The 27626-nt window shown below is 41.7% G+C and overlaps 1 protein-coding gene across 4 annotated transcripts in view; it reads left to right on the top strand.

Annotated features, from left to right (window-relative positions):
* Nucleotides 1-27626, top strand: part of LTN1 (listerin E3 ubiquitin protein ligase 1) — a 47889-nt gene that overhangs the window by 7604 nt on the left and 12659 nt on the right. For all 4 annotated transcript variants that reach the window (XR_015714705.1, XM_016216497.2, XM_016216498.2 and 1 more), the window contains exons 5-25: nucleotides 122-174; nucleotides 1028-1208; nucleotides 3177-3350; nucleotides 4172-4362; nucleotides 4642-4777; nucleotides 5545-6351; nucleotides 6682-6723; nucleotides 8701-8890; nucleotides 9575-9814; nucleotides 10624-10777; nucleotides 11373-11517; nucleotides 11963-12149; nucleotides 13782-13941; nucleotides 14837-14941; nucleotides 18682-18824; nucleotides 21619-21754; nucleotides 21966-22110; nucleotides 23276-23489; nucleotides 24416-24653; nucleotides 25003-25077; nucleotides 27305-27491. Coding sequence is in view for 3 of the 4 variants with exons in the window: in XM_016216497.2 (XP_016071983.2) it covers nucleotides 122-174; nucleotides 1028-1208; nucleotides 3177-3350; nucleotides 4172-4362; nucleotides 4642-4777; nucleotides 5545-6351; nucleotides 6682-6723; nucleotides 8701-8890; nucleotides 9575-9814; nucleotides 10624-10777; nucleotides 11373-11517; nucleotides 11963-12149; nucleotides 13782-13941; nucleotides 14837-14941; nucleotides 18682-18824; nucleotides 21619-21754; nucleotides 21966-22110; nucleotides 23276-23489; nucleotides 24416-24653; nucleotides 25003-25077; nucleotides 27305-27491 (3903 nt within the window). In the remaining variant the exon portion in view is untranslated. The remainder of the gene's footprint in view (nucleotides 1-121; nucleotides 175-1027; nucleotides 1209-3176; nucleotides 3351-4171; nucleotides 4363-4641; nucleotides 4778-5544; nucleotides 6352-6681; nucleotides 6724-8700; nucleotides 8891-9574; nucleotides 9815-10623; nucleotides 10778-11372; nucleotides 11518-11962; nucleotides 12150-13781; nucleotides 13942-14836; nucleotides 14942-18681; nucleotides 18825-21618; nucleotides 21755-21965; nucleotides 22111-23275; nucleotides 23490-24415; nucleotides 24654-25002; nucleotides 25078-27304; nucleotides 27492-27626) is intronic.

Raw genomic sequence — 27626 nt, forward strand, 5'->3', positions numbered from 1 at the left:
ACTTAATTTAGCTGCTTTGGTGGGGCAGGGGTAAAACTTTTCGGTAAGATGAGGTTTATGCTCTGTCTGGTCACTATTGCAATTCAATAAAATCTCAAGGCTTGTGTTGTCCCCTCTGCAGGTGCTGCAGGATCATCTGATAAAGGAAACACCCAACTCCCTCAGTGACCCACAGTAAGTCGTACGTGTGTAACTCACTTTAAGGGCTTGTTCCACTCCTGGGTCATAAGGTAATCATTTTCATGTGACATTTTAAAGGGGATGCTAAATGTAAGGATAAAAAGATGTGCTACAGTGCTGTGTGCAGGTGCTGTTGTAAGTGCTCCTCCTTGCAAGTCATCCTGCTGTTTAAGTTGAGTGATCTGGGAGCCACATATTTGTTTGTTTACAAAGAGATGCTTTTAGATTCTTCCCACATTCACCTTTTGACAGTCATAGTGGGACCATCCTAAGGTGTGGTTGAAAAGAGTTGAACTATGAACAGTTCTACTGAAAGAGTAGTAAAATGCTCCCTTTACTTTTTTTTTTTTAAATGTATCTTTATTGATTCAGAGAAAGGAAGGGAGAGGGAGAGAGACAGTTGAAACATCAATGATGAGAGAGCCATCATTGATCTGCTGCCTCCTGCACGCCCGCGACTGGGAATCGAGCCCACAACCCAGGCATGTGCCCTGACTCCCTTTACTTTGTTATGTTCTAACCACAGCGTAAAGAGTCCACTGGGAAAGTAATTTTAGATGCACAGACACAGTTACTGAGGCTCATCTTGTTAACTGCTTCGGAGAGCAGTGCACCTGTACCTTCCTCAGCTGTGGCTTTCATTACTTTCACCTGGTGCTATGTGAAAACTATGTGATGGAAATTCTGTGACTGTATTTTGCGGAGGGGTTGGCACAGGAAGGATAGAATATAGATATAAAGCAACTTTGGTAGGTATTTAATGATGCAGCATTTAAATAGTAGTGCCAGATGTGTGGTTTGGCTTATACTCAATCCTAATATGTATTTGTTTTCTTTTCATAATGAGAACTGTTCCAGAGGAAGAGAGAGAAGCTAAATTCTATCGTGTTGTAACCTGTTCCTTATTGGCATTAAAGAAATTGCTTTGCCTCCTACCTGATAATGAGCTTGAATCTCTGGAGGAGAAATTTAAGTCTCTTCTGTCACAGAATAAATTTTGGAAGTATGGAAAACACAGTATACCTCAGGTATCTTAGTTTTTATTTTAAGACCTTTCTCTGGTTTCTCTTTTCCCCCTGATCTTGCTAGTTTATGTTTATGCTTTATGTTTATTGTTTATGTTTAAAACTCCACAAATACATCTCTGTGGTGGGACTGAATTGCATCTCTTACCAGAATGTTATTGCATTTTCACTTTTTTATTTAATTATCTAAATTTCAGAGTCAGTTGAATGATCTCTCCTCCCCTCCTGGTGCCTTACCACGGGGCGTGGGCTAGGCTCTTCTCGTTGATGTCTGTTTGTTTTCCCTTCTGTTTCAGTCTCCATTCTCCAACCCCACCAGGTGACCATCCTGAATGTTCTTAATGTGTATCTTCTTGTGTAGTCAGTTCTTGTTATTCGTGGTAACTGTTCCCTAGAGGCTCACAACCACTGAACTAGCGAATGCTGACGCATGCTCTTATGGGAGGGAAGTATAGGATTAAGTTCTAGTGAGTCTCTGGTCACAGCATTTTTGTCTGTTGGTTCATACACAATCTTGTTTTTTATGTCTGTTTAAAGACACCTTATTTAATGTATATTGTTGATTCATTAATGGAAATCACTCGAGGTCACGCCTGAATGGAGCTCATCTCACACGAATTCTTACTTGTGCTTTTAATTCACATAGGTGGCATTATGTTGTATTATATCCCATTTATTGCTTTTTACATAGTACTTTAAAAAAAATACTTTAAATTCATCATGTTCCTATATGTGTGTCCATGGCTTCTAACTGCTGTGTAGTATTCAGAAGTGTGCCTCCATTCTATTTACCTGCCCATTGCCCCAGTGATAGACACCCTGTGACTCCTCCAGTCCTCACCCTCACAGTTAATGCATCAGCCAACGTCTTCATTCATGTATCCTCAGATCTGTGAGTTTCTTTTTCCAAAAATCTCTCAGTTGCTGAGCCAAGAGTAAATGCACACGTACTAAGTTTTCTGAAGTGGTGCTGGATTGCTCACCTGAACGGCTGTGTTAGTCTAGATGTGACTGTCAGCACATGATGAGTCCTGTGCAGTGTTACAGTCTATAGTCTTATAGTTGTGCATCTTCCTAATGTTGGTCTAATAGGAATTATCTCTCTGTTTGACTTCAGTTATTCCAAGTGACTTTTAGCATCTCTTCATAAGCTTTTCAGATTTTTGTGTTTCTTCTCTAACCTGCTTGTTTATATATTTTCCTGCTTGGGATGTGTTGGACTTTTTGAATCTGTAGATTGGTGTATTTCATTGGTTCTTACATAATGCTCAGTTTTACCTCTCCAGATAGCTTTTTTGCCTCATTCCCTCTTCTCTCTCCCTTTGGGATTCTAATGACATATATTAATTTTCTCACTCTCTTTGTCTGTGTCTCTTATGCTCTCCTTGGTGTTTTTGCCTTGTCTTTTCATGCTACTTGGTGGATAATTTTTTTGAATGGAGCTTTTATTATTATTTATATTTAGGTTAGCAATTGTACTTTTTCAGATCTGTGCCTTTTCTCATATTCTTTTCTCTCAAGTTTTTTTTAACTCTTGTTAACTATAATAAGCCTTGTTGATAAGGAGTTTGTAACTGGTAATTCTAAGATTTAAGGTCTTAGATCTCTGTGTTATCTTTGGTTTCTCCTGTAGTGGCTCAGGGTACGTTATTGAGGTCTGGCTCTCTTTAAGGCTGTGCTGCTGGTGTGTCTGTGGGAATAATCCACAGCCCCAGGTGAAGGGTCCTGCACGAGGGAGGATGTGTGTTTTCTTCAGCCACAGAGATGCGAAGTTGAACTCTCTCTGCCTTCACCTTCAGCTTCTCAGTCACTCAGTACTCTTAAAGCGATTCTTTAAAGTATTTCTGTAGCTTTTTTAGTTTCGTTAATGGCAGGATTAGTATGAATGGCCTGTCTGCCCTTCCCATTAATAAAAGCTTATCATGGTGTCGCTTGACTTTAACTTAACGTGGCTTCTATTTCTTCTTTTAGATCCGCTCAGCTTATTTCGAGTTAGTTTCTGCTTTGTGCCAGCGTATTCCACACTTGATGAAAGATGAAGCATCAAAAGTGAGCTCATCTGTCCTACTTAGCATTGATGACAGTGACCCCATTGTGTGCCCTGCTCTCTGGGAAGCTGTACTCTATACACTTACCACTATTGAGGTATGTAAGAGAGGTACGCTTAGTGTATCCGGGAACACTTGTCTTGGAGAGAGCCTATTAGGTTATAATATCTAAAACTTACTGGAAAAATTCTTTCTTGGAAATGAAATGCTTAATCCAAAACTTGGTGTAAATTGTAAACTGACTATAAAATGGTAAAGAGGTTTTATTTACTTTCATTTTAGCCAGAATCACTCATTTTTATGGGGCCTATTGAAGTAAGCTAATCAGAATCTTATATTTAAGATTAATTTTGCTGTCCCTTTTAGAAAGCAGTTTTTATGGAAATACTTTATTTAACTTAAGTAATTATTTCTGGCCCTGGCCTGTTTGGCTCAGTGGTCAGAGCATTGGTCTGTGGATTAAAGGGTTCCAGGTTCAGTTCCAGCCAAGGGCACGTACCTTGGTTGCAGGCTCAATCCTCTGCCCAGGTGGGGGCACATGTGGGAGGCAACCAGTCAATGTGTCTCTCTCACATTGATGTTTCTTTCTCTCTCTCTCTCTCCCCCTCCCCCCCACCCCACCCCTCCTTTCCACTCTCTCTGAAAAGCAATGCAAAAAGTGTCCTTGGGGGAGGGTAAATAAATAAATAAATAATAAATAAAATATGTAATTATTTCTGATGAATATTATCCTGGAAGCCTGGAGGATACATGTAATACATTTCTTATAATTTCAGAGTTTAGATTTTAATGGCAATGAAATGTTAGCCTCTTTAGGTGGAACACTTAATTTTTATTTTTTGAGAACTATGTGTCTTCTCTGTTAATTGGGAAAAGTATATTTGTAATCTTAATTACTATAATCTTTTCTTTGGTTAGGACTGTTGGCTTCATGTAAATGCAAAAAAAAGTGTGTTTCCCAAGCTGTCAGCTGTGGTTCGTGAGGGTGGTCGGGGTCTGGCCACTGTCATATATCCCTATCTTCTGCCATTTATCAGCAAGCTCCCACAGTCCATCACAGACCCAAGGCTGGACTTCTTCAGAAGCTTCCTCACCTCTCTGGTTGCCGGGTAAGGAATTCAAAGTCTTGATCTTTAAAGCAAAAGAGATTGCTGCTGTTTTCACAGCTGGGTAGAATGACGTATACATAATTGTCTTATTTAAATCTTCCCAGTTCTTCAAGTTTACATTGTAATCATGCTGTATTTCTGTTGTTTGGTCTTAGTTTTCAGTGTAAGATTTTTACTTTTAAAAACGGATGCTTTTCCTGTGACTTGACTTTGGTGTTTCTGGGTTGCTTGTGTTCTCTTTGATGAAAGAGTCAGCCATGGTTACTTCTTATTTCTCAGGCTGTCAACCGAGAGAATCAAAACCAGCTTCTCAGAGTGCTCAGCAGTGACATCTGCTTTTTTTGAATGCTTACGTTTTATAATGCAGCAGAGTTTAGGTGAGGAAGAGATGCAGCAGATGCTCGTCAGCGACCAGGTATGTGCGGTGTGGGAATCACCAGTGCGCTGTCACACTGGCGTAAGAACCATGCTCCAAGGTCACCATGTCTTGTTGCCATTCTTACTGATTAGCCTTCCTCGTAAAGGTTTCACAGTGCCAGCAGGATAGTATAGTGCCTTCCTGCCTGAGGACTGATCTTTGGATGTACACACCCTGCCTGTTTTAGAGTTGAAACGCAAAACAGTTTAGAAGATGCTGTTGGGATCTTTTGTATTAAGTTTAAATGATGCAACAGTTATCTTATTACTTCTAAACTAATCAAGTATACGTATCCTTTCATGAACAGTTGTGCTTGGCTTTTGGAGCCAGTGATGAGAGCAGGTTCTGGAACATGCTCCTGTGGTAGGAAGTCAGTTGGCGAGATAGAAGCCCAGATCCTCCTGGTGTCTCATAGCTACCTCCTCTTTGTAATTTAATAAAAGGGTTCTGAACTCTTTCGTCCTCTGTGGCTTTAAAAAAAGGCAAAAAGTCAAAACTTCCGAAGATGCAGACAAAACTATTATTTGTTAATAACCAATGATCTTGGTCAATTATATCATAAAAACAAAGTAATTCAGGGGAATCCAGTGAAGTCATTAAGCATGATACGAAAATGATTTTCAAGTTAATCCTTTTCAGAGTTCTGGGGGAAAATCCATGTTTTTCATTTATTAAATATGAAAATTTTTAATGTTTTACACATACTTTGTTTAAATTTTATTTCTCCTGAAAATGAAAGTTTTCTATTTCACCTTCTCTTTCAGTTGATTCCTCTGATTAACACAGTTCTCAAAGACCCAAAATTGCAAGATGGGCAATTATTTGAGTATTTAGCAGAAACCTTAAGTTCTTGGGAAGCCAAAGCAGATATGGAGAAAGATGATAAAACCACTCAAAACTTGGAGAAAGTGCTGCTGAATTTCTGGGAAAAACTGTCAGAGATCTGTTTCGAGAAAATCAACAAGCCAGAAGCAGATGCTAAGTCTGTGTCGGGTGTATCTAACCTATTACAGGTCCTTCAGAAGCCAAAGAGCTCATTGAAGTCAAATAAAAAAAAAACGGGTGGGGTTAGATTTGCTGATGAGATGCCTGAAAGTAGCAGAGAGAGTGAGATGTGTGTCTCCTCAGGAGGAGAGAACAGTGAGTGTCGTGCATTAGTGGCTGAGCCTCCTGCCTCCGTTACCTGCTCAGACCTATCTCCACTACGGAGGAAACCCCTGGAAGACTTAGTCTGCAGACTGGCAGAGCTGAGCATTAATTATGTCAACAAACAGAAGTCAGAGCAGCATCTCTGGTTCCTTTCTACTCTGCTCAATTCCTTCTCTTCAACCCAAGTGTTTGAGATGCTGCTGGGCGATGAAAAGCAGACTGCCACCAAACCCAAGCCTCCTGAGCTAGCCAGACTCATACAGAAGAGTCCCGCAGTGCAGTTTCTGTACCAGAAAGTAATCGGTTGGCTGAATGAAGACCGAAGGAAGGATGCCGGTTTCTTGGTGGACATTTTGTACAGTGCCCTCCGCTGCTGCGAGGATGATAAGGAGAGAAAAGATGTCTTAGATGACCTGACCGAGGTATTAATCATCTTTCTTTTCAAACTAATGGTTTGAAAAACCAGCACCGATGAGAGTGAGTCCTTTGGGTGGTGATTGGATTGTGTCTGAAGACAAGCAGTGTGCCGACCGTGGTTTGGGAAATGTGAGAGACTTCGGGTGGGTGTTCATTAAATGTGTGAGCAGGACAAGAGCTTGGAAATAAAAGGGTCAGTGCTTTCAGTCAGTCCATCCTTTAAAGTTGAATGAGCTGAAAAAGTTTTATTTTTGCAGTGGTTACATGACTACTTCATTGACTTTTAAATGTTTACTGTTCCTTCCAAAGATTATTTCTCACTTTTCTTCTTTCAGGTGGATCTGAAATGGAATTCGCTTCTTCAGGTTATTGAAAAGGTATCTTGGGGATTGCATTTTTTCTTTCTGTGTTTATGGGTATAGGAAAGTTAACATTCCAGTCACAGCCACACTTTGGAATGTGGGCAGGGGTCTGTGCTCGGGGACGTCCTGGTTCCCGTAACTCCCCATAACTGGGGAGGACATTCGGTGCTTGCCTTCCTATAGTAGTGTCCTGTTTGGAAGGTCAGGAGGAGTGAACAGGCTCTCGACGCCCCAGGGTTTCTTCCCTTGCAGATTTTATTTTTCAGACAAAGTCTCCAGGTGCCTGCTCTAACCCTAGTTACCTTCCATGTAAATGGATTGACCCAGGTTCCAGCCTCAGAGCCGCCAGACTGAATAAGTAGTGAGAATGATGAGAGTAAGTCACGGAGCACAGACAGCCTGGGAAGTTAAAAAAAGGCTTAAGTAGTCTTTTCTAGTGAGGTGTAGATAATAGAAGTAACAAGTTTCCAACCATAGAAATGTTACGACTAGTGACCCAAATTTTTTTTAGCGTTTTTGGATTATTTTTAAGTTTTACACAGATAACTCTTTAATTTACAAGTGTTTTTGTGTCTTTTAAAATTAAGGTACAGCTGTGGCTGGGTAGCTCAGTTGATTAGAGCATCACCCTGATATACCAAGGTTGCAGGTTTGATCCCCAGTCAGGGCACATAGAAGAATCAACCAGTGAATGTTTAAATAAGTGGAGCAACAATTCGATGTTTGTCCTCCGTCACCACCGCTGCTTCCTCTTGCTCTAAAATCAATCAATTAAAAAAAAGAGCCCTGGCTGGGTGGCTCAGTTGATTGAAGCATCATCCTATACACCAAAAGGTTGTGGGTTCAACTCCCAACTCCTCATCAGGACACATACCTAGGTTTCGGGTTCGATCCCTGGTCGGTCTGTGTACAGGAGGCAACTGATCGATGTTTCTCTCACATTCATGTTTCTCCCTCTCCTCCTCCCCAAAAATCAATAAAAACACATCGTCGGTGACAGTTAAAAAAAAAAAAAGATTTGTCTGAGGTCGTAAAGGCAGAATAGTGGTAAAGCTTGGGCTGAAGTAAAAGCTCTGGTCACCTACAATTCTTTTTAATCTTTGTTGTTGAGAGTATTACAGATGTGCCCCATTTACCTCTAATTTTTTAAGTAAAAGGATAAGCAGTTTTCAGGCATCACCCAATCCACACTTGGATTTTTTTTTTTTTCCTAGATTGCTTTGAAATGAACCAAGTTGCAAATTCCTTTCTTCTCAGCCCTTAAAGCAAAAGAAGCTCTGGGAACATGGATCAGCATGCTCTTGGGGGTGGATTTACACTTTTTTTTCTTGCTTCCCCACCCCATGAAAATAAACCAGTTGCTGTCAGATATCTGGCCCTAGTAACTATTTCAAAGAATTTGTGGAAATAATAATAAATCCCATTATTCATATTGAAGTTATTTACCACTATTATATATGAACTTTTCTTTAACTTTAGCAAAAATTAATGAACAAAAATTGAGTGTCTATAGGGCATTAAAAAAATCTGTCCTCAGAGTTCAGCCATTTGTTACCGAGCATGTCCACAGTGTTGCTAGGTCTCAAAGAAGTTTAAGACAGTCTCTGCTCTCAAGAAACTGACAGTCTCATTGGAAACAAGGCACACACAGACGAAACATAAATAATAATACGGTCGAGTAAGTGCTTTAGAGAATCAGAGAAAGTGATGACTATGAGCGGGCAGGAGAGGATGGGGCAGTTCCTAAGGCAGACAGGATTGTGACGTGTGGAGAGAAGGGTAGTTGTGGTTGGGGAGATGGATGAGGAAAGTGGAGTGCAGTGAGCAAGGCTTAGTGGGGACGGAGACCCCAGCCTTAGACCCGAGGAGGAGAGAGGGACATGGTGCTGGGCCCGGGGTGAAGGGAGGCATGTGATGTGGTGCAAGTAATCCTTCAGGCAAGTAGACCTTTTTATCTTGCTTCTAACTGTTGCATTAATTGTATGATTTTAGGCATGTTCTAGTTCAGATAAACACGCTTTAGTAGTTTCTTGGCTGAAAGGAGATATCCTTGGAGAGAAATTGGTCGCCTTGGCAGATCATCTTTGCAGCGAGGACTTGGAATCTACAGTGACTTCTGAACCTTACTTCTCAGAAAGATGGGCTCTTTTAAGCATGGTGTTATCCCAGCATGTTACGAATGGTAGGCGGAGATCCAGCTTCTGTTTTCCAGGAGGGAATAACCCTGTTGGTTTGGGGGGATCTCATGCAGCTGAGTTCATGTTATTGGTTGAGAATAAGACATAAATCGTTAAAATACCTTAATCTTGTAAGTGTCCTAAATGTTTATTAATCATGGTAGCATGATTTGGATGACATTAAATATTTTCAGTTTTTTATACTAAAGGGCTTTGAATTGAGCAAAGCTCTTCGCCCTAATTTTGTGGAACACTGCTTATTAAGTTTAATGTAGAGCTGCTTTTTCACATGGGGGCTTTTCTGTCAGAACAGTTTGACCTGCTTGTGTGACTTTCTTTTGTTTAATCCACAGGCACCTTTTTTTTTCTTTAAATATATCTTTATTGATTTCAGAGAGAGGGAGAGGGGGAGAGAGATAGAAACATCAATGATGAGAGAGTCATTGATCGGCTGCCTCCTGCACGCCCCCAACTGGGGATCAAGCCTGCAACCCGGGCATATGCCCTGACCAGGCATCGAACCACAATCTCCTGGATCCTAGGTCAATACTCAACAGTTGAGCCATGCCTGGCTGGGCCGCACCTTTTTTTTTTTTTAAAGATAGACTCAAGGGGTAGTTAACCCAAAGTACGGTATTCAAAATTATACTGCTAATATTTTGTATTGTTTGTGATTTTTTCCCCTCTAGATTACTTGATTGGAGAAGTATATGTTGAAAGAATTATTGTTAAACTTCATGAAACTTTATCCAAAGTAAAGGAATTGTCAGATGCTGAAAACATTGACTCTTCATTGTCTTCCACCTGCGATGTGGTCTATGACTATTTCAGCTCCGCAACAGGGTCCTTGCTAATGCCGTCCTCGGAGGACTTACTGTTAACTCTCTTTCAGTTATGTGCTCAGAGCAGAGAAGACACACATCTGCCAGGTAACAGCCTACTGCTCAGAGGTTTTCCTGGGATCTCCTGCTCTGACCCTCATAGTGTGAGTGCCCAGGCTTTATTACCGAATCATCATGTGTGTGAAAGTCAAAACCATTTTGAGTAAAGGACTACAAATCTTAAACACTTTCAGCTTTAAAAGCCATGTTAAAGATGTATTTAGACTATGTCTAAAGTACTTAGTTGATATCAAGGAAGTAGTTTTGCAAGGGGCCATGGTTAGAGTCTTAGCCCCTTTACTTGGGAGCTCTGGCAGTCTGCTTACTTTCTTCATGCCTCAGTTTCCACATTTATTAATATCTTATATCTTTTCTTCTCTTCATAGCTACGGTCTCTTAATAGAAACATTCAGTCCTGGTGTATGTGAAAATTAAATTGAGATTGCGTTTTTAAGAATTACATTCTGCCTCGTGTGTTAGTTTAGACTTACTTGTGGAAGGAATATGAAAAGACAGTATCAGTAGGGAGCCCTCCTCCAGCCCTTTCGCCTGCTGGCCACTCTCTCTGGAGATTACACTGCTTTTCCCAAAGGACAGCTTTCCTGTAAAGAGGCTCAGGGCAGAAAAGAGCCAACTGTAAACCTCTTACCACATTTACCTCATGTGGCATGAGCTAGCCTGTATGATTGCATATTTATGACACAATCATTTTGTTTGACATTGAATAGCAATTTTTATTTTCTTTTTAAAACGGTACCTTAGAAATCTGAGATCTGCAGTGAGTTCTTTTAGACATTTTGTAATGATTATAGTCATTTCCGTGGGATTACAAATTACTGTGGACATCTTGATTTTAGACTTTCTTATCTGTAAACTGAAAAATACCTGGCTGTCTGGTGTGAATTTGCTGGTCCACCACACTGGCCGTCCATGTCAGCAGAGTGCCTTCCTGTGCTCGTCCGCTCTGTGGCTGAAGAACCAGGTTCAGTCTCCATCTTTGGACATCAAGAGGTAACCATTTTTGTGCTCAGCTGCACAGCACCTCTTCATACTTGATCACTGTCCTAAATCAAATTCCATAATTAGTGTGGGTGCCTATGAAAAATGATTTGTCGGGTAAGAAATTGATAGGACTCCTAAGAGGACTTTTCCTGTTTAACGGTCATTCGTTTAAAGGCACTGAATTCAAGAATGACTGTCCCAGCAGAGCCTCCAAGCTCCTGGTTGATGTCGGTGATGGGCACTGGTGTTGTCTTGTGTCACCCAGTGTGGGGTGTGGCCATAACCTCTCCTGGCCGGCTCACTGTGATTGCTCTGTACAGGTTACCTTTTGGGGTCTGCCAGCCACTGTTTTAAGGTGTTTGAATTGCAGTGTATTTCACATCTACCTAAATTCACATATAAAAGTGAAAATTAAGCAAAGCACCCAGAGACTGTTGGGGTTCAGTCAAATATGTCCCCAGTCACCTTGCTCTTTTTGTGAAATAAGGCAGCTTGTCATTTTGTTCAGGTAGCTGTTCTCTGCCACGGGGTATTTAATGGGTGCCACGTATTCAAATCAGCCACAGCATCACTACAGCAGTCACGTTGTTTGCATTATTTTCAGTCTCCGAGGACTCTTGTCTGCTGTTGACGATTTGCTGAATAAGCTTTTAGAGAGTGAAGATACCTCCCTCCTGGGAGTTTATATTGGACGCGTGATGCCAGACAGCATTGAGTGGGAGAAGATGAGGCAGTCTCTTCCTGTGCAGGTATGTCTGAAGTTAGAGCGCATCTTATTCTGGAATTTGGATTTCATTCAGGCTTAAATGTTTTTATTTCTTTCTGGTGAAGAAAAATAAGGAAGTGGAGTGAGTATCTTACTTTGCTCTGTGCCTCTGAATGCTTTTCTGTCGTATGCTGGCTGTGGGCAAGACCCTCGTTGACGCCCTGGCAGTAGCCGTGGTGTGAGGTGAGCAGGACCCAGTGATGCCCTTAGGAGTCTGCAAGAAACACGCATATGAGAACTTCTGTAGCAGGAACCAGACTTCAGGTTTCTGTGGTTGTGCTAATAAACCAAGTAACTTTGTTTTTGAAGTTATTTTAATAGCAAATTGGAGGTGTTGTAGTAACTGTATTTTTGTTCCCCGTCTTAGTTGCTCAGTTGGTGGTAAGTGGAGTATTTGACGACTTTGCATGTGACTTGTCTTTTTGCAGTGGTGGCATAGGCCTCTTTTGGAAGGAAGACTGAGTTTGAATTGTGAGCGTTTCAGAGCAGATTGTAAAGAACAAGACACAGAGAGACTTCCCAGCCATTTGTGTACTTCAGCACTGCTGAGCAAAATGCTGCTAATTGCACTGAAAAAGGAAATAGTCCTCGAAAATAATGAGCTTGATAAAATAAGTAAGTTTGTGTGAGCATTCAGATGTAATATAAATATGAATTTTGAACTACTTCTGATTATACTGCAATTTAAATCCTTAAAGAATCGAGAATCTTCAGCTCCTATTAAGTATTTTAGTGATGAGATCTTTGAGGTTAGTTAAGTGGTAGATGTTAAATTGCATGTCCGATGGAAACATGCTGAAACCTGGGCCATAATCTTATTAGGCATGGAGCAGAATTGGGTGTAGGATCACTTACTCAGCCATAGGGCATCAGTATAAGCGGATCCGGCATCACAGGACCCTGAGAACACAGCTAAGAGAGTCTGGGGTTTCGTCCAGGAGTGTGAATTTTTACTTTGTGTTTGGACTACTAGGGCTCCTCAGCCTTCATTGGGCTCTAGTTTTTTCCTGGCAAGTGGAGGTTCAGATGGTGGGGCTGCGTGACCTGTGCAGGTTGGTGTTGAAAGAGGGTTTGCACAGTTCCTGTGTCAGTCTCCCTGGCGAGCCCTCCACTGTGACAGTTGCCAGGGGACCCAGAGACTGTTCGGATCAGCCTTCCTGTGGATCTAGTGGAGCCCTGTTGATTGGTCAGCTCCACAGGCTGTTAAGGGCGGGGAGATCAGCTCACAGGTACACTGCGCACAGAGTGAATCTATCCAAAAGCAAAACTGGAAATTAGTTTCATTTTTGTGATCCTTTATGTTTGCTAATTGTATATTACTAATTCCAAACTGAAAGCATTAGGTATTTAATGTTCTCATCAATTCCATCAGTTAGATACTGTTTTTCTTGTCTTGACTTGCTTAGAATTACTTAGCTTGTCAAGGAGACTATTAGGTTATTATTTTTTTTTTAATATATATCTTTATTGATTTCAGAGAGAGGAGGGGAGAGAGAGAGAAAAACATCAATGATGGGAGAGTCGTCATTGATCGGCCACCTCCTACACACCCCCAACTGGGGATGGAGCCCGTAACCTGAGTATGTGCCCTGACCGGGAATCGAACCTCGATCTCCTGGATCCTAGGTTGGTGCTCAACTCCTGAGCCATGCCCGGCTGGGCACAATTAGATTTTAAACTCCATCTCATCTTCTGACTTCAAAATCTAAACCAGACACTTGAAAGTTGTGAGTAAATGTATATTAAAAGTCTATGACATGCCAGGTTTTGTGAAAGATACTTGGTTGTTTAATTCTCATAGCAGTCTTGTGAGGCAGATTGAGGTGTCCTAGTTGATAACTTTGTGGACAGCTCATTTGAGGACAGATGTCTGTCACTGAGGCTCATGCCCTGTGCACTGTGTCCTGCTGTCTCCCATTCTTATCACACTGGCTGGAACTTCTCATTTCAGGCCATCATCCCTTAGTTGTGCATCGTGTGTGTCCTGTGTCTCTGGTAATTAAGGTCCCTGTCACACTTCTAACTCATCAGAAAAGGGACCAAGTGAGATTTGAAAGAGGGGTGGGGCTTTGTATCAAACACAGATTCTCCAGGTTCATTATCTTGAAAATCTCAAAGCAGATTTGAGGTCAGTTTCCAGATCTTCAGAGACCAGTGGATGTAGCAGTGTTAGGAAGCAGGCCAGGAAGTAAAAGATTGGAGGGTCTGATCACAGCACCCGTGTTGACCTGCTGTCCATTCTCCCAGCCTCAGAGCTGCTGTATTCACTGCAGTGGTGTGAGGAGCTGGATAACCCCCCTGCCTTCCTAACCGGATTCTGTGAAATGCTTGAAAAAATGAATATTACGTATGATAACTTGTGTGGACTTGGTAATACTTCCGGCCTTTTGCACCTGCTATTTAACAGGTAAATGTTGCTCTCAATTTCCATGTTTTAAATGACCATTTTACTACTTTATGGCTTTGTCTCTGTAAAATGGAAGCCTTCTTCATGCTAATTTTTCAATCAGAGGTTGATGTAAGTTAATCTGAATTCTTAATGACAAGTACTTGTGGATACTAAGTACTTGATTTATTTTTCTGGGGAGATATTTGGACTTAGCCTGTGTTATTAAATCTATAAATATGTTCAAGGGCCAGGTGAGGAAGGAACAGAACCTGTGGGTGTGGTTTCAGCCTGTCTGCCCTCTGTGACCCGCTGTCCTGCTGCTGTGAAATTCAGCCTGTGTCCTGCCTGCTGTTGCAGGTTTATCTTGATGTGAGAACCACAGATCCTCTCCCATAGAGGAGCAGGTGTGAAAACAAGTCGTCACAGAGGCTATGGCAGTCAGATGTGTAGTGGTTGACATCACTGTGCTGAACTGTTTTCTCTTTGAGAGTTTCTTGCTTGCCTGTTGTGTCTGGGCCCCAGCTGGCAGGTCTTCCTCTGCAGTCCCACTGCATGCACTAGCCACTCAGAGCTCGCCTCCGCGGATTCTACTGCCGGGGTCCCTCAGCTTCCTCCAGCCCGGGTGTGCCCTGGGACATGTCCTTGTCTCAGTGCAGCCTTGTAAACTCAGGCCTGATGTTGAAGGTCGCCTCTCCCATCGGGACACGAGGGGCTGTGGATGGCCTTGTGCTGTGAAGCTTGGTGCAAAGCTTAAGCTCTCAGTCCTTGAAGTTGTGGCAGCTGTTTGGGTATATAAGTCCTGTGTGAGTTGATGCCCTCACCAGGTGATTTATTTAATTCTGTAACAGGCATCCAGGTGAATAGTGTTTAAAAATCTTAAGCACACCTTCAAAATGGATGTTTCCTCTTTCAGATCCAAGGAGCACGGCACTCTGTGGTCTCTCGTGATTGCTAAGTTGGTCCTTTCCCGACGCGTTTCGTCTGATGAAGTGAAACAGCATTGTAGAAGAAAAGAGGGGTATGGGCCTTTGCATTTTTACTTGGTAATTTGTTGTATTGGGTCACCTTGGCGACCTCCAACTAACTGATAGTCTCTAAGGAATCCAGAGAACAAGGTCTCAGAGATGAAGAAATTAGGTTAAAGGAAGTGAGATTAAAGACAGTTTCAGTTGTTTTAGGTTTGGAACATACCTTTTTGTAATAAGCATTTTTAATTTTGTAACATTTTGCTGTGGAATTTCATACCTGTTTTAATTTAAACAAGCAGCATTTCATACACTTGGTCTTCTCCCCCAACCTCTGGCAGGCGTGTGTTTCTTTCTCTGTCTCGCCTTTCCACAGCATTACTTGCTATGTGGAAAGTCCCTTACTCTCCCTTGATAGAGCTCATCCTGTTGAAGCATACTCTAGAAATGCAGTGAATGTGCTCCTAAGACAAAGAAATAAACTGTGGTCGGAGGTAGAAGAGATCCACTAGATGGATCGTGCTGGAGAGGCTGAGCATTCCAGGTAAACACGTAGCTGAATTTATGGATTTACCAAGAGGTAGGTACTCAAGAAGGGTACACGTATGTTCTGGCACGGTGGAGTAGTAAACTGAGTTTCAGTGCTTTAAACCTTACTTAAAAATTTTAAAAACTTAGTATTTTGAGGTAATTATAGATTTATTATTTTGAGATAATTAAAGATTCACATGCATTTGTAAATTATACAGAGGTTCCATGTGCCCTACCTTCAGTTTCCCCCATTAGCACCATATTGCATAAGTTTAGTAGTTTCACAACCAAGAAAATGGTCTCGATACCATCTGTCAATCAGGTTTACGTGGAGTTGTTTGTGTGTGTTCTGTGTAAATCACGTGTGACCACCAACATCATAAGGACCCCTCTGTTACCTTTTATGGCCACAGCCACCTCCCTATATACCATCTCCTCACCTGTGGTAACCAGTCATCTGCCCACCCGCTCTAATTACATCACTTAGGACTGTGATTTGAGTGAAGTTATGCAGTATATGGTCTTTTGATATTGGCCATTTTATTCAGCCTAATTTAAATGTTCTGATTATAAAAGGTAGTAGGGAATTAACTAAAGAACTATTAGAACTAACGACCCTGGGATGAATAGGTACCTAACATGCAAAAATCAGTAACCTTCTTACTCATCAGTAATAATCACTTTAAAAATGTCACAGGACTGAAGGAGACTTGACTTAGGGCCGTGAACACACAATACAACATACAGATGTTGTATTACAGAATTATACACTTGAAACCTCTATAATTTTAGTAACCAGTGTCACACCAATAAATTCAATTAAAAAAAATGTCACAGGAAAAAATATTTCATTTCGAATGACAAGACTATAAATACCTACAAATAAATCTAACAAAAATTGTAATTGTAAAACTTTAGTAAAGATTACAAAGGAGGTAGGAAGATTAAATTGTAAAAATGGTCATAATAGCCTATAATTTCAGTGCAATCACAATCGAAATTTCAACTTTTTTTTAAAAAGATGACAAACTGTTCTAAACATGGTATGCATTTGAAGGAAAGATGCTTAAGAATAGCTAGGAAATCTCTGGAAGAGAAAAGTGAAAAGAACTTGCTCAGCTGAGTACAGTCATTAAGTTATTTGAAATTGGTCAATAGATAAATCAGTGGGTCAAAATAGAGTCCAGAAACCCATCCACACATATATGAGAATTTAGTTTTTGATTCCAGTGGTCTTTCAGATCAATGAGGAGAATCAATAAAAAATGATGTTAGAAAAATAGGGTATGTGTTTTAAAAAGATAGCAAGGCCTCTTCCTTATATTATACATAAAAGTGAAGTCCAGGTGAAAGCTAAATGTAAGGAACAGATCTGTGAAGTATCAGAGGAAGTAAGACTGAGTTGTTGTGCACGGGCAAGAGCTTCTTTAGCAAAGCACAAAACCCAGAGTCCATTAAAGAAATGATAAATATTTGATTTTGTGCAAATGAAAACTCTAGCAACCTAAGTGTGCATCAGCATGACAGACAAAAATACTGTGCAAACATACAATGGAATATTACTTGGCCTTAAAATGAAGGGAATTCTGACACATGCTACAACATAGGTGAACCTTGAGGACATTATGCTGAGTGAAATAAACCCCAAAGAGACAAATACTATATGTATGATTCCACTTACTTGAGGGACCTAGCTCAATCAAATTCACAGATACAGAAAGTGGAAGGATGGTTGTCAGGGCCTGGGGGAGCGGGGGGCAGCTCTTGTTGAATGAGTAGAGTTTCAGTTACGTGAAATGAATTCTGGAGTGTGGTTGCACAACAGTGTGAATATATGTAATGCTATCAAACTGTATATTTAAGAATAGTTAATATGATAATTTTGTTGTGTATATTTTAGCATAAATATTTTGAGAAAAAGGAAACTTGCCCGGCCAGTGTGGCTCAGTGTTTGAGCATTGACCTATGGTCCAGGAGATTGCTGTTCAACTCCCAGTCCGGGCACATACCCAGGTTGCAGGCTTGATCCCCAGTTGGGGACATGCAGGAGGCAGCCTATCAATGACTCTCATGATTGATGTTTCTTTCTCGCCCTCTCTCTTCTTCTCTGAAATCAATTAAAATAGATTTTTTTAAAAAGAAAAACTTGTGTATGACAGAAATACAGTAAACAAAAGTTAAAGGCCAGGTGACAAAATGAGAGACAACATTTGCAAATTAACAAAGAATTAATGTCCATAATATATAACTAGCTTCTATGAATCAGTAAAACAATCCACATTGAAAAATGTGTCAAGGACAGGTAATTCACAGATGAAATAGTCCAAGGTAATTCCCAGGTGAAAGAATTTGCCTTATTATAATGATGGCAGTGCATATTAAAAGAAACATATTTTATCTACCATAGTGCCAGGAATTTAAAAGATTCATTAACTGTACAGTAAAACAGTCACATGTACATTTCTGGTGAAAGTGTAAATAGATTATGTTGTTTTTGGAAAGCAATTTGAAATTACCAGAATGCAATACATTCAGATCCTTTGATGTTCCAGTTCCATTTCCAGGAATCGAGCCTGAGAGACGTTTGCACATGTGCTCAGGACATTTATTGCAGCATTATTTATAAGAAAAATTTGGGGAGTAAAACCTAAATGTCCACTAACGGAGAAATAGTTAGATTATGATATATCTATAGTATGAAATGTTTTTATTTTTAACTTAGTTATGTAGCTTTAAAATAGAATAATTTGTACCTTTGTGTTCTGACATAGAAAATCTACAAAGTATATAAGTGACATAACAACTTACATACTTTGTATTCAAGTATAAAAGTGGCAAGTAAGAAAACTGTGTTCAGGGTGACCTCATTATGTAAATGAACCCAGCTATACACACACACACATGAATATCAGTTCATAGAAAGGGCACCCAAGCAGTACTGTGTAAGTGGACTGGACTCTTACAGAGAGCTTAACTATGTGTGAATAATTCAGAATAATTGTATGTGGCTGGACGTTGAATATGCTTGTTTAAAAAACTAGAGGTGTGTTAAAGAGAGAGAAGCAGCAAAATGTAATTACTTAGAGTTTCATCATCCAGAATCAGAAATTGCCAATCTCTCCTCAGAGTTTCCTTTATTTTTATACAATTATTTTAGGTAGTGGAATTACTGGTGCTTTTGAATAGTCTGAGTATGGAGTTCTCTGAAATACCTGCATATTTAGGATAAATATAATTCACACTTTTTCTTTTCTTTAAACAGGTTTTTCCCACTAACAGAAGGTAATATGCACACCATTCAAAGTCTCTGTCCGTTTCTGTCCGAGGAAGACAGAAAAGAATTCATTGCCCAGTGTATACCTCCCCTTTTGACCTGGACCAAGGAAGATCTTTGCAGTACAAATGGTTAGTTTCTTGATAATAAATATTCTATTAATTTAATTATTGCTTGAGATGAAATTAGTGCCTCTCAGTATCTGAACCCAAATCCAGGAGAGATAAATTATAGCTGATTTGTCCGTAGTTTATACTTTTGCTGCATAACAAGTTGACAGCAGGATTAGTGTCTGCAGAGTGTCTGTTACCACTGTGTAGGACAGAGACGCTATGGTTTTCAGGGAAGATTTACAACCACAAAACCCTATAGTCATTTATTTTTCATCTCTAGCTCTCTAAGCTGCGTCTCATCTCTCCCTAGTCAGCCAGTGATTGAACACATACAGGCAAAAGAGGGAATACCTTTTTTTGTATTTAAACTTTGTGGACACTCTGCCATCTGTTTATCTGTTTGTTAGTTAATTGTATAAGTACTGCTGAACACTAGCTATATGTCCGTTCCTTTTGTATCATGTGAGAACTGATGTAGCCTATGTGTGGAAGTTGCAGAAAAGGAGTTTTCTGCTCTGTTTTGAGTGTCAGTGGCGATTTCACAAAGACATATTTCAAGTGAGTGTTGAAGGATTGTTTTCCGTGAGGCCATAGTTTAGGAAGGGCTTTCCAGGTACATAGACACTGACAGAGTGTGCATGGTGGGGTTTAGCTGCCCTTAGGGAGAAGGAAGGCAGGTCCCAAGCAGGAGGAAGCAGACCCTGGCCCTAGTGTGCAGACTGAGTTTGCACTTGAAGCTGCAGGAGCTGATGGCCCATATGGGGGGAGAGTAGTAGCACATTTACCGTGGAGAGTATGTTCTCACAGCTGTGTGAGGGTGGGTGTGAGATATGAGGGTGGGGAAGGAGACTAGGTAGGGAGCTACTAGAACAGTCTCAGTGAGAGAGAGCTTACAGCAAGGCATGGGTGAGAGAGGGTATGGAAATGGGAGAGGTTTAGGACATAGAATTGAAGGGCTCTGGGATTATATTCCATATAGGGGAGATGGAAGCACCTTTAGCCCTTATAGAAAACCCCATAGGACACCTGAGAGTTAGGAGGGTGGGGAGGAGCTTACAGGGAGCTGATGCCAAGCTTTAAACAAGTGGGACGCAGGTGCCTGTGGAATGAGTATTCAGACGGAGGTTTTCAGTGCTCAGCAGGCTGTTGACTGGGTGTAGATACTGCTCTCGAGTCATGTGGAGGTGGTGAAATCTGTCATGGGGTGAGCTTATTCAGGCACAGGGTCAGGGGAGCCACGAGCGCAGAACTTGAAGGGTGTGTGGGTAGAGGGAGGCTGAAGAACAGGAACTGGAGATGGAGAGGAGCAGAGGAGGGCTTTTGGGTAACATCCAACACCTGTGGTACACGCCACAGAGGTGAGATAAAATCAGGGATTGACATGTCTGTTGGCATTGTCATTGGAGTGACTGTGCTGAGAAAGTGGGGTGGACAGTCTTTTGTAGGTGTTTGGAGAAAGGGTGGTAGAAAGAAGGTGGGAGCTGGGGATTATTCAAGCTTAGAGGGACACACATAGGGAGAGGAGGGACAGGAAACCGAGACAGAGTACTCAGTGGAGTTCCCAGTAAGCAGGCGAGGGAGGGCGAGAGGTGGAAGGTGGTAGCTTTCCTGAGACGAGGTGAGGCCAGGTGTGGGGTGAGTGCAGGTGCCTATTTTGGGGTTGGGAACCTCCTGTGTTCCTACTGACAGGCTCAGGTCTCTCCAAGCCAGTCATTTAATAGAGCAGAAACTGCATTGTAGATTTTACGGAGTGAGCATTTGAAGTAATGGAAGAAGACATGCTGATCAACAAACACTAAAGGAACTGCCGTAAGGCACCCATGAGTGGCTGGTGTCAACCATAAGTTTTTGTGGCGTCAAGCTTTCCTGCTGTGCTCACTTAGAGTCCACTGTGGGATTGGGTTGGGATTTGTGGTTCTGGAAGGGATGCTGTTGACCCGACCCTGTGGAGAAGAAGAGTGCCCGGTGGATCAGGTGATTCCTGCAGCACAGGCTGCACCCGAGGACAAGGGCAGCGCTGTCCCTGACCTGGGGGTGCACGGGCCTGTGGAGGCCTGACAGGAGGGACACGGGAGGGCAGACGTTTCCAGTATTTGACAACCAGCTTTGTTCTTTTAGGCAAACTGATGAGACAAGATCAGCTAACAAATACTTTCAGTTGTTGGAAAATCAGTTATTTCTGGTTATACAGGGCTAGGCAAAAGTAGGTGTACAGTTGTGAGTAGGCGAAACAGTTATTGTATTATTTAATAATTATTGTATTGTTTTCCATATGAACAATGGTAAACCTACTTTTGCTCACCCTGTACCTTGAGTCTCTCTTGTTTTGCCAGGAAAATTAAAAAAAAAACTTTTTCTGTTTTTAAAGGAAGGGTAAATGCATCACACAGTTGGCCCTGGAATAGCACGGTTTAGAGCAGCAGGGTCCACTCTTACACAGGTTTTTTTCAATAAATGTACAGATTCCTCTACCTGCCGTGGGTATTTCCGATCTGTGGTTGGGAACCTGCAATGTAGAGATCGAGGGTATGTGCTCCAGGCAACGTTATATAGAGGACCTGAGAATCTACAGATTTTGGTGTCCATGGGGAATGGGGTCCTAGAACCATTTCCCTGCGATATAGAGGGGGGTTGGAAGTTTTGGGGAGTCAAACGTCATATGCAGATTTTCTGCTGCACGGGGGTCAGTGCCCCTTGCACCCCCTCTACCCATGGCACGTCTCAAAGTTTTCATCTACCTCAAAGGAGACTTTCTTATAGTATCAATAACACAACTTACAATTTTTAAATTCTCACTTTGTATTTTCCTCAGGAGGTTTTGGACATCTTGCCATTTTAAATTCTTGTCTGCGAACGAGAAGCATTGACGATGGAGAACTATTACATGGGATACTAAGAATTCTGATGTGCTGGAAGAAAGACCACGAAGACATTTTTCTTTTCAGTTGGTAGGTGATGCTCTATGCAGTGTTTTCCTTCCTATGTACAGTCTGGATGCAGAATGTGTATCTTATAGTCTCAGCTCTGTAGAGTGATAGGGTGGTAGACATTGACATCGCTCATTTATAAGTAGGGGCTAAAGTGGGGTGTTGTCTGATAGAATGTCTGTGTCATTCTTTAATGCTTTTCCGCTCTGCTTTGTTTTTTTCTTTGTCACAGCGATCTGTCAGAGGTGAGCCCAGAGATCTTGGGAGTCAACATAGAGATTGTGCGGTTCCTCTCCCTGTTTCTGAAGTGCTGCTCCTCTCCTCTGGCTGAGAGTGAATGGGACTTTATCATGTGCTCCATGCTGGCCTGGCTGGAGGTAAGCTCACCAGGGCTCCTGACCTCTGCTGGTCTTTGTGCATGTCAGTGCGCCAGAACTGCCGGCCGTTTGTGCAGTGTAATTATGACGGCGATCAGCGCCTCTAGATGAACTCGCCAGCTGCCATCTCACAGGGCAGTAGAATGACGGAGGTTTAACACCTGCCAGAGTCATTCAGTGACCAGGTCTCCAGCTGCTGTTAAACTGTGCGTTCTGTTAGCTCATTGTCAATGTAGCATCTGCTGCACAGCCCTTCCTGGTTTGATCTTTCCACGAGAAGGTTTTTGGACTTTTTGGTTCAAAGTAAAGTATTCTTCAAGCACACTGTGTCAGTACTGGCAGAACAACTAACGCATTAACGATAAGGCAGGCCCAGGGAACCTGGGCTCTTCCTGTGACCCAGGGCAACCTGCTCTGTCTGGTTGTTACTGCGGCCGGGCAGGGTGGAACTGCCCTGAGTCTCTGCCTTGCCCGCTGTGTGCTGTGTGCCATGTGCCTTATGGCCTGGGGCTTGAACATGGAGCCTCAGCTTCCTTGATTGATTGATTGATTGATTGATTATTTTATTTTATTTTTTAAACTCAATTATGTTTATTTCTTTATTTTTTAAATTTTTAATATATCTTTATTGATTTCAGAGAGAGGAAGGGAGAGGGAGAGGGAGAATCGAAACATCAATGATGAGAAAGTCGTCATTAATCGGCTGCCTCCTGCACACCCCCTGCCGGGGATGGAGCCCGCAACCTGGGCATGTACCCTGACCGGGAATCGAACCGTGATCTCCTGGATCCTGGTTGATGCTCAACCGCTGAGCTACACCGGCCAGGCTGAGCCTCCTTATTTTAAAATAATTTAATAATGCCCAATTAGTAGGCTCCTGAGATCATAAATGTGTCTTTAACGTATTTATCTTGGTAAATGGTCATTGATGATACTTTCTTTTGTGATTTTAGAAATAAAAAAAAGTATTTTATGATAATTGGTTTGATTCTAATTTCTAGTATTTCATTTGGAAAAAAATCACTTTGATGTAAACTCTATTAACATTTCCTGAGATTATATATTACAGCTGCTTTTTATTTTAAAATGTAGAGAAATGAAAGGGGCATCTCTATAGTGCCTTGATTCTGGTTGAGGTCTGCTCACCTCTTTCTCTGTCTCTCAGACCACGCGGGAAAATTATGCGTTGTGCTCTGTCCCACTGGTGCAACTGTTTGCCTGTGTCAGCTGTGACTTGGCCTGTGAGCTCAGTGCTTTTTTCGATTCCACAACTCCAGATACCGCTGGCAATCTCCCTGCAAATCTAGTCAGCGAATGGAAAGAATTTTTTTCCCAAGGAATCCACAGTTTGCTTTTACCTCTTTTGGTGACTGTTACAGGCAAGTAAAAAAGGGTGTCATTGTGAGATGTGAGAGACATTAAAAACGACTTGTCAAAAAATTCAAAATGGCATCTTTGGATGTTTAAGTCAGACAGTAAAGAGGAGTAGAAGATTAGCCAGAGAGACGTTTAAATATCTCAGTTACCATCATCTGCGCAGTCATGATGAGAATGAAAAATGGCAAGGCATCAAAGACCATTGTGAATTTCAGTGGGAGTAATCAGATAACAAAGATAGATGGTTATAGCTCAGACATTTTCTTTTTTAATGTGTCTTTATTGAACTCAGAGAGGGGAAGGGAGAGGGAGAGAGAGATAGAAACATCAATAATGAGAGAGTCATTAATTGGCTGCCTCCTGCACTCCCCTGATGGGGATCGAGCCCACAACCCAGGCATGTGCCCTGACCGGGGATTGAACTGAGAACCGCAGTCTCCTGGATCCTAGGTCGATGCTCAACTGCTGACCCACACCAGCCAGGCTCCTCTTTCTTTTTTAAAAATTAGATAATAGAAGTCACTGAACAGTTGAGGTTATAAATGTCATATACATTCAGCTCATGTTTCTAGTTATAGTTGGTCTAATGTTTGTCAAGTTTTTAAATTTTTTTAAAATATGTTTTTATTGATTTTAGTGAGAGAGGAAGGGAGAGGGAGAGAGAAATAGAAACATTGCTGAGTGGCATCAACATTGATCGGCTGCCTCCTGCATACTCCCTACTGGGGATTGAGCCCTCAGTCTGGTTGTGTGCCCTGACCGGGAATTGAACTGGGGACCTCTCTGTGCATGGGATCATGTTCAACCAAGTGAGCCACACCAGCCAGTGCTCATTTTCTTTAATAACATTTGATTATCTGTGAACCAATCAAGCTGTATTTCTCATTTTGTTTTGGGATATGGACATTTTTTCCCATTTTGTTACCAGGAGAAAGCAAAGATACGTCGGAAACATCCTTTCCAAATGCAGTGCTGAAGCCCATGTGTGAAACATTAACATATGTCCCAAAGGATCAGCTGTTGAGTCACAAACTCCCTGCAAGATTGTTTGCTGGCCAGAAATCAAATTTGCCGGGACATCTCCAAACTTTGCTCAACACACTCGCCCCACTACTCCTCTTCAGAGCTCGGCCTGTGCAAATTGCTGTTTATCATATGCTGTACAAGTAAGACTCTGAATACACCTTAGGGGGCTGTAAAAAAAAAAAAAAAAGAGGAATATATATTTAGTGTTAACTCCTAGTCATTAAAAATATCAAAGTTAGAAACAAACAAAAGCGAGGTGAACTTCGCCGTGCATTTTTTTAATGACGAGAACACCAAGTTTCTTAATCTTTTTTCATTGTGTTCTCCATATAGTTTGCATTTAGATAATCCTGGCTATAGGTAGTTATTCAGAAACATTAAAAAATATATTCATTCCAAAATAAGTATTGGTCTTTCTGCTCTTAAGCATGATTTTTAACACCAGACAATTTAAAATAAAATAACTTAAAGTAATGTTCTGATTTCCAGGTTGATGCCGGAATTACCACAGTATGATCAGGATAATCTCAAGGCAGATGGAGATGAAGAGGAAGAACCAGCCCTGTGAGCTTTTTTAATAATTTGTTTTATACACTCATAACCTGTCTCACTTGTAATGACTTTAGAAGACTGAGGTGACACAGAAGCTCTAAACACAGATGTATGTTCATTCCCAGGTCTCTTAAAGTCACCTGTAAGGTGTGAATAGACCCTAGAGTTCACCCAGAAAGACTCTTTCTCTCTCATCTTAATTGCTCCTTCACCATATTTTTAGTTTGTTACTATTTAGTAAAATTTCTTTTGGCCACATGGTAGCTTTTGTGGCCAGATACCAGTGGAGCACCCATTTTGTGTAAAATGTTGATTTGGTGCTGAGGGAGAGAATACAGTGCTTAGTAAACGTTCTTTGTGTTAAGGAGCTTGCAGTGTCACATGGACAGCGCTATCTATGATAGAAGCCAGGGTTCGACAGGCGCTAAGAAGGATGGGTAGCTTGTTATGCACCCCTGTTGTGCGCCAGGAAGGAAAGACTTCCTGCTGTGGAAGAGACATTTGTGCTGGACCCTTCAGGTTGGGCAGCGTGCTGGCAGGGCAGGAAGACCAAGCAGGTTAGGGGAGCCCTGTGTGCAAAGGCAGGAGGCAGAAGTGGCCGGGCTGTGCTTGGGAGTGGTGAGTGGCCACCACCTGACACGTGTTCTTTTGTCTGCACCTTCTCCCACGGGAACATACGCTCTGGGGAGGCAGGGAGTTTTGTCTCTTGTTCTCAGTTATATTCATAGCGTCCAGAATGTTCCTGGCCCAAAGCAGACTCATGAGTGCTGCTCATTTTTGAAGGAAAGAATAAATAAATGAGTATAGAAGTTGGGGGGAGGGGAGGATGTACTGGAAGACATAGCTAGAAGGGAACTTACCAATGACAATTTTTTAGGATTTGGGCATTATTTGGTAGAAAATGGGTTATCACCAGCTGATTTGGACAATAGTATGAATCCTTAGTTGTACACAGAAGCAAGCAGAAGTTGAGACCAGTCCAAACATCATAACATGCGTGGAGGTGATGTGCAGAGTGGAGGGTGTGCAGAGGGGAAGGAGTGCAAAGTGGAGGGTGTGCAGAGGGGAAGGAGTGCAAAGTGGAGGGTGTGTCAAGTGGAGGGGGTGCAGAGTGGAGGGGTGTGCAGAGTGGAGGGTGTGCATGGGGGAGGGGTATGCAGAGGGGAGACTATGCAGTGGGGAGAGAGCTGAGCTGGTACCTATGAGCTCTAGTGACCACTGCATGGAATGGAGAGAGGCTGTGTGTGAGGTGTGGTGTTGGAAGAAACAATGCAGAAGTGGGAGACCCATGTGTGGTGGGAGAAGGGAGCCCCAGGGAAGGAGAGCACAGGTGAGGAGAGAACAGGGCTCTGCAGGGTTCCCACCAGGATGTTATTTGCAGCAAATCTCTTGGTGTCATCTGGAAGTGTCTGAAAGCAGTAGTTAGAACTCGTTTCACTTGGTTGTCGTGAGTTGATGCAAATGCTAAATTTCCTGAGAAGATAGTCTGTTGTCTCATAGGTGATACAAGACCTGGTAGGACTTGGCGGCCCTTGTGTTCCCCCATTAGCTGAGCGACCATAGTCATTTTAGCTTTTCTATGTGTGTGACTTTTTTCATCTACAAAACAGAAGGTTGAACCAGATGTTTTCTAAAAGGGTCTTTTTTTATAAGTGGTAACTTCTATAGTTTGTATTTTTATAGCACTTAACATTTTAAAAATACATAATTATGGAATTTATATACTTAAAGATATTTGATATTTTATATGTAATGTATTTATATATTTATAAACATGAAATATGTAATGTATAATATATTTTCAGGTATAAGACATATTTATATAATATGAATTATGTCTTTCATTTTACATAATTGCCATTATGGGAAATTAAGAGTTAAAGTTAAATCTATAGAAGGAGAGTTTTGTTTTGTTTTTTTTTAATATATCTTTACTGATTTCAGAGAGAGGAAAGGAGATAGAGAGAGAGAGATAGAAACATTAATAATGACAGTCATTGATTGGCTGCAGCCCGCAACCCAGGCATGTGCCCTGACTGGGAATCAAACCCTGACTGCCTGGATCCTAGGTCGATGCTCAGCCGCTGAGCCACGCCTGGCCGGGCGATATAGAAGGAGACTTTTAAAATATTTTTTGGAAAATAGAGAAAGGTTTTTCTAAAATGTTTGCAGTTCATACACGCTGTCAGTTTGTTTGGGGATGAGTCATGAAGCAAGTTGGGGTATTTCATCATTCTAGGTCCCCGCCAGCAGCTCTGATGTCTTTGCTTCATACTCAAGAGGACCTGCTCGAAGGCATCCTGGGCTGCGTTCCTGTCGGACAGATAGTGACCATCAAGCCACTGAGCGAAGACTTCTGCTGTGTTCTGGGCTACCTCCTCACCTGGAAGTTAATACTCACTTTCTTTAAAGCTGCCTCATCTCAGGTCAGTGACCATGTGACAGCTCTGTCCTGAGGAAATTCACCTTATTTAGAAATCCGTGTTTAGAGGAAGGCTGTGACACATTACTTAGTTATTCGAGCTATTGTCGCTAAATGGTGAAAATATCCAATAGTAATA

Source organism: Miniopterus natalensis, chromosome 6 (genome assembly GCF_054644295.1).
Source record: "Miniopterus natalensis isolate mMinNat1 chromosome 6, mMinNat1.hap1, whole genome shotgun sequence".
Taxonomy (NCBI): domain Eukaryota; kingdom Metazoa; phylum Chordata; class Mammalia; order Chiroptera; family Miniopteridae; genus Miniopterus; species Miniopterus natalensis.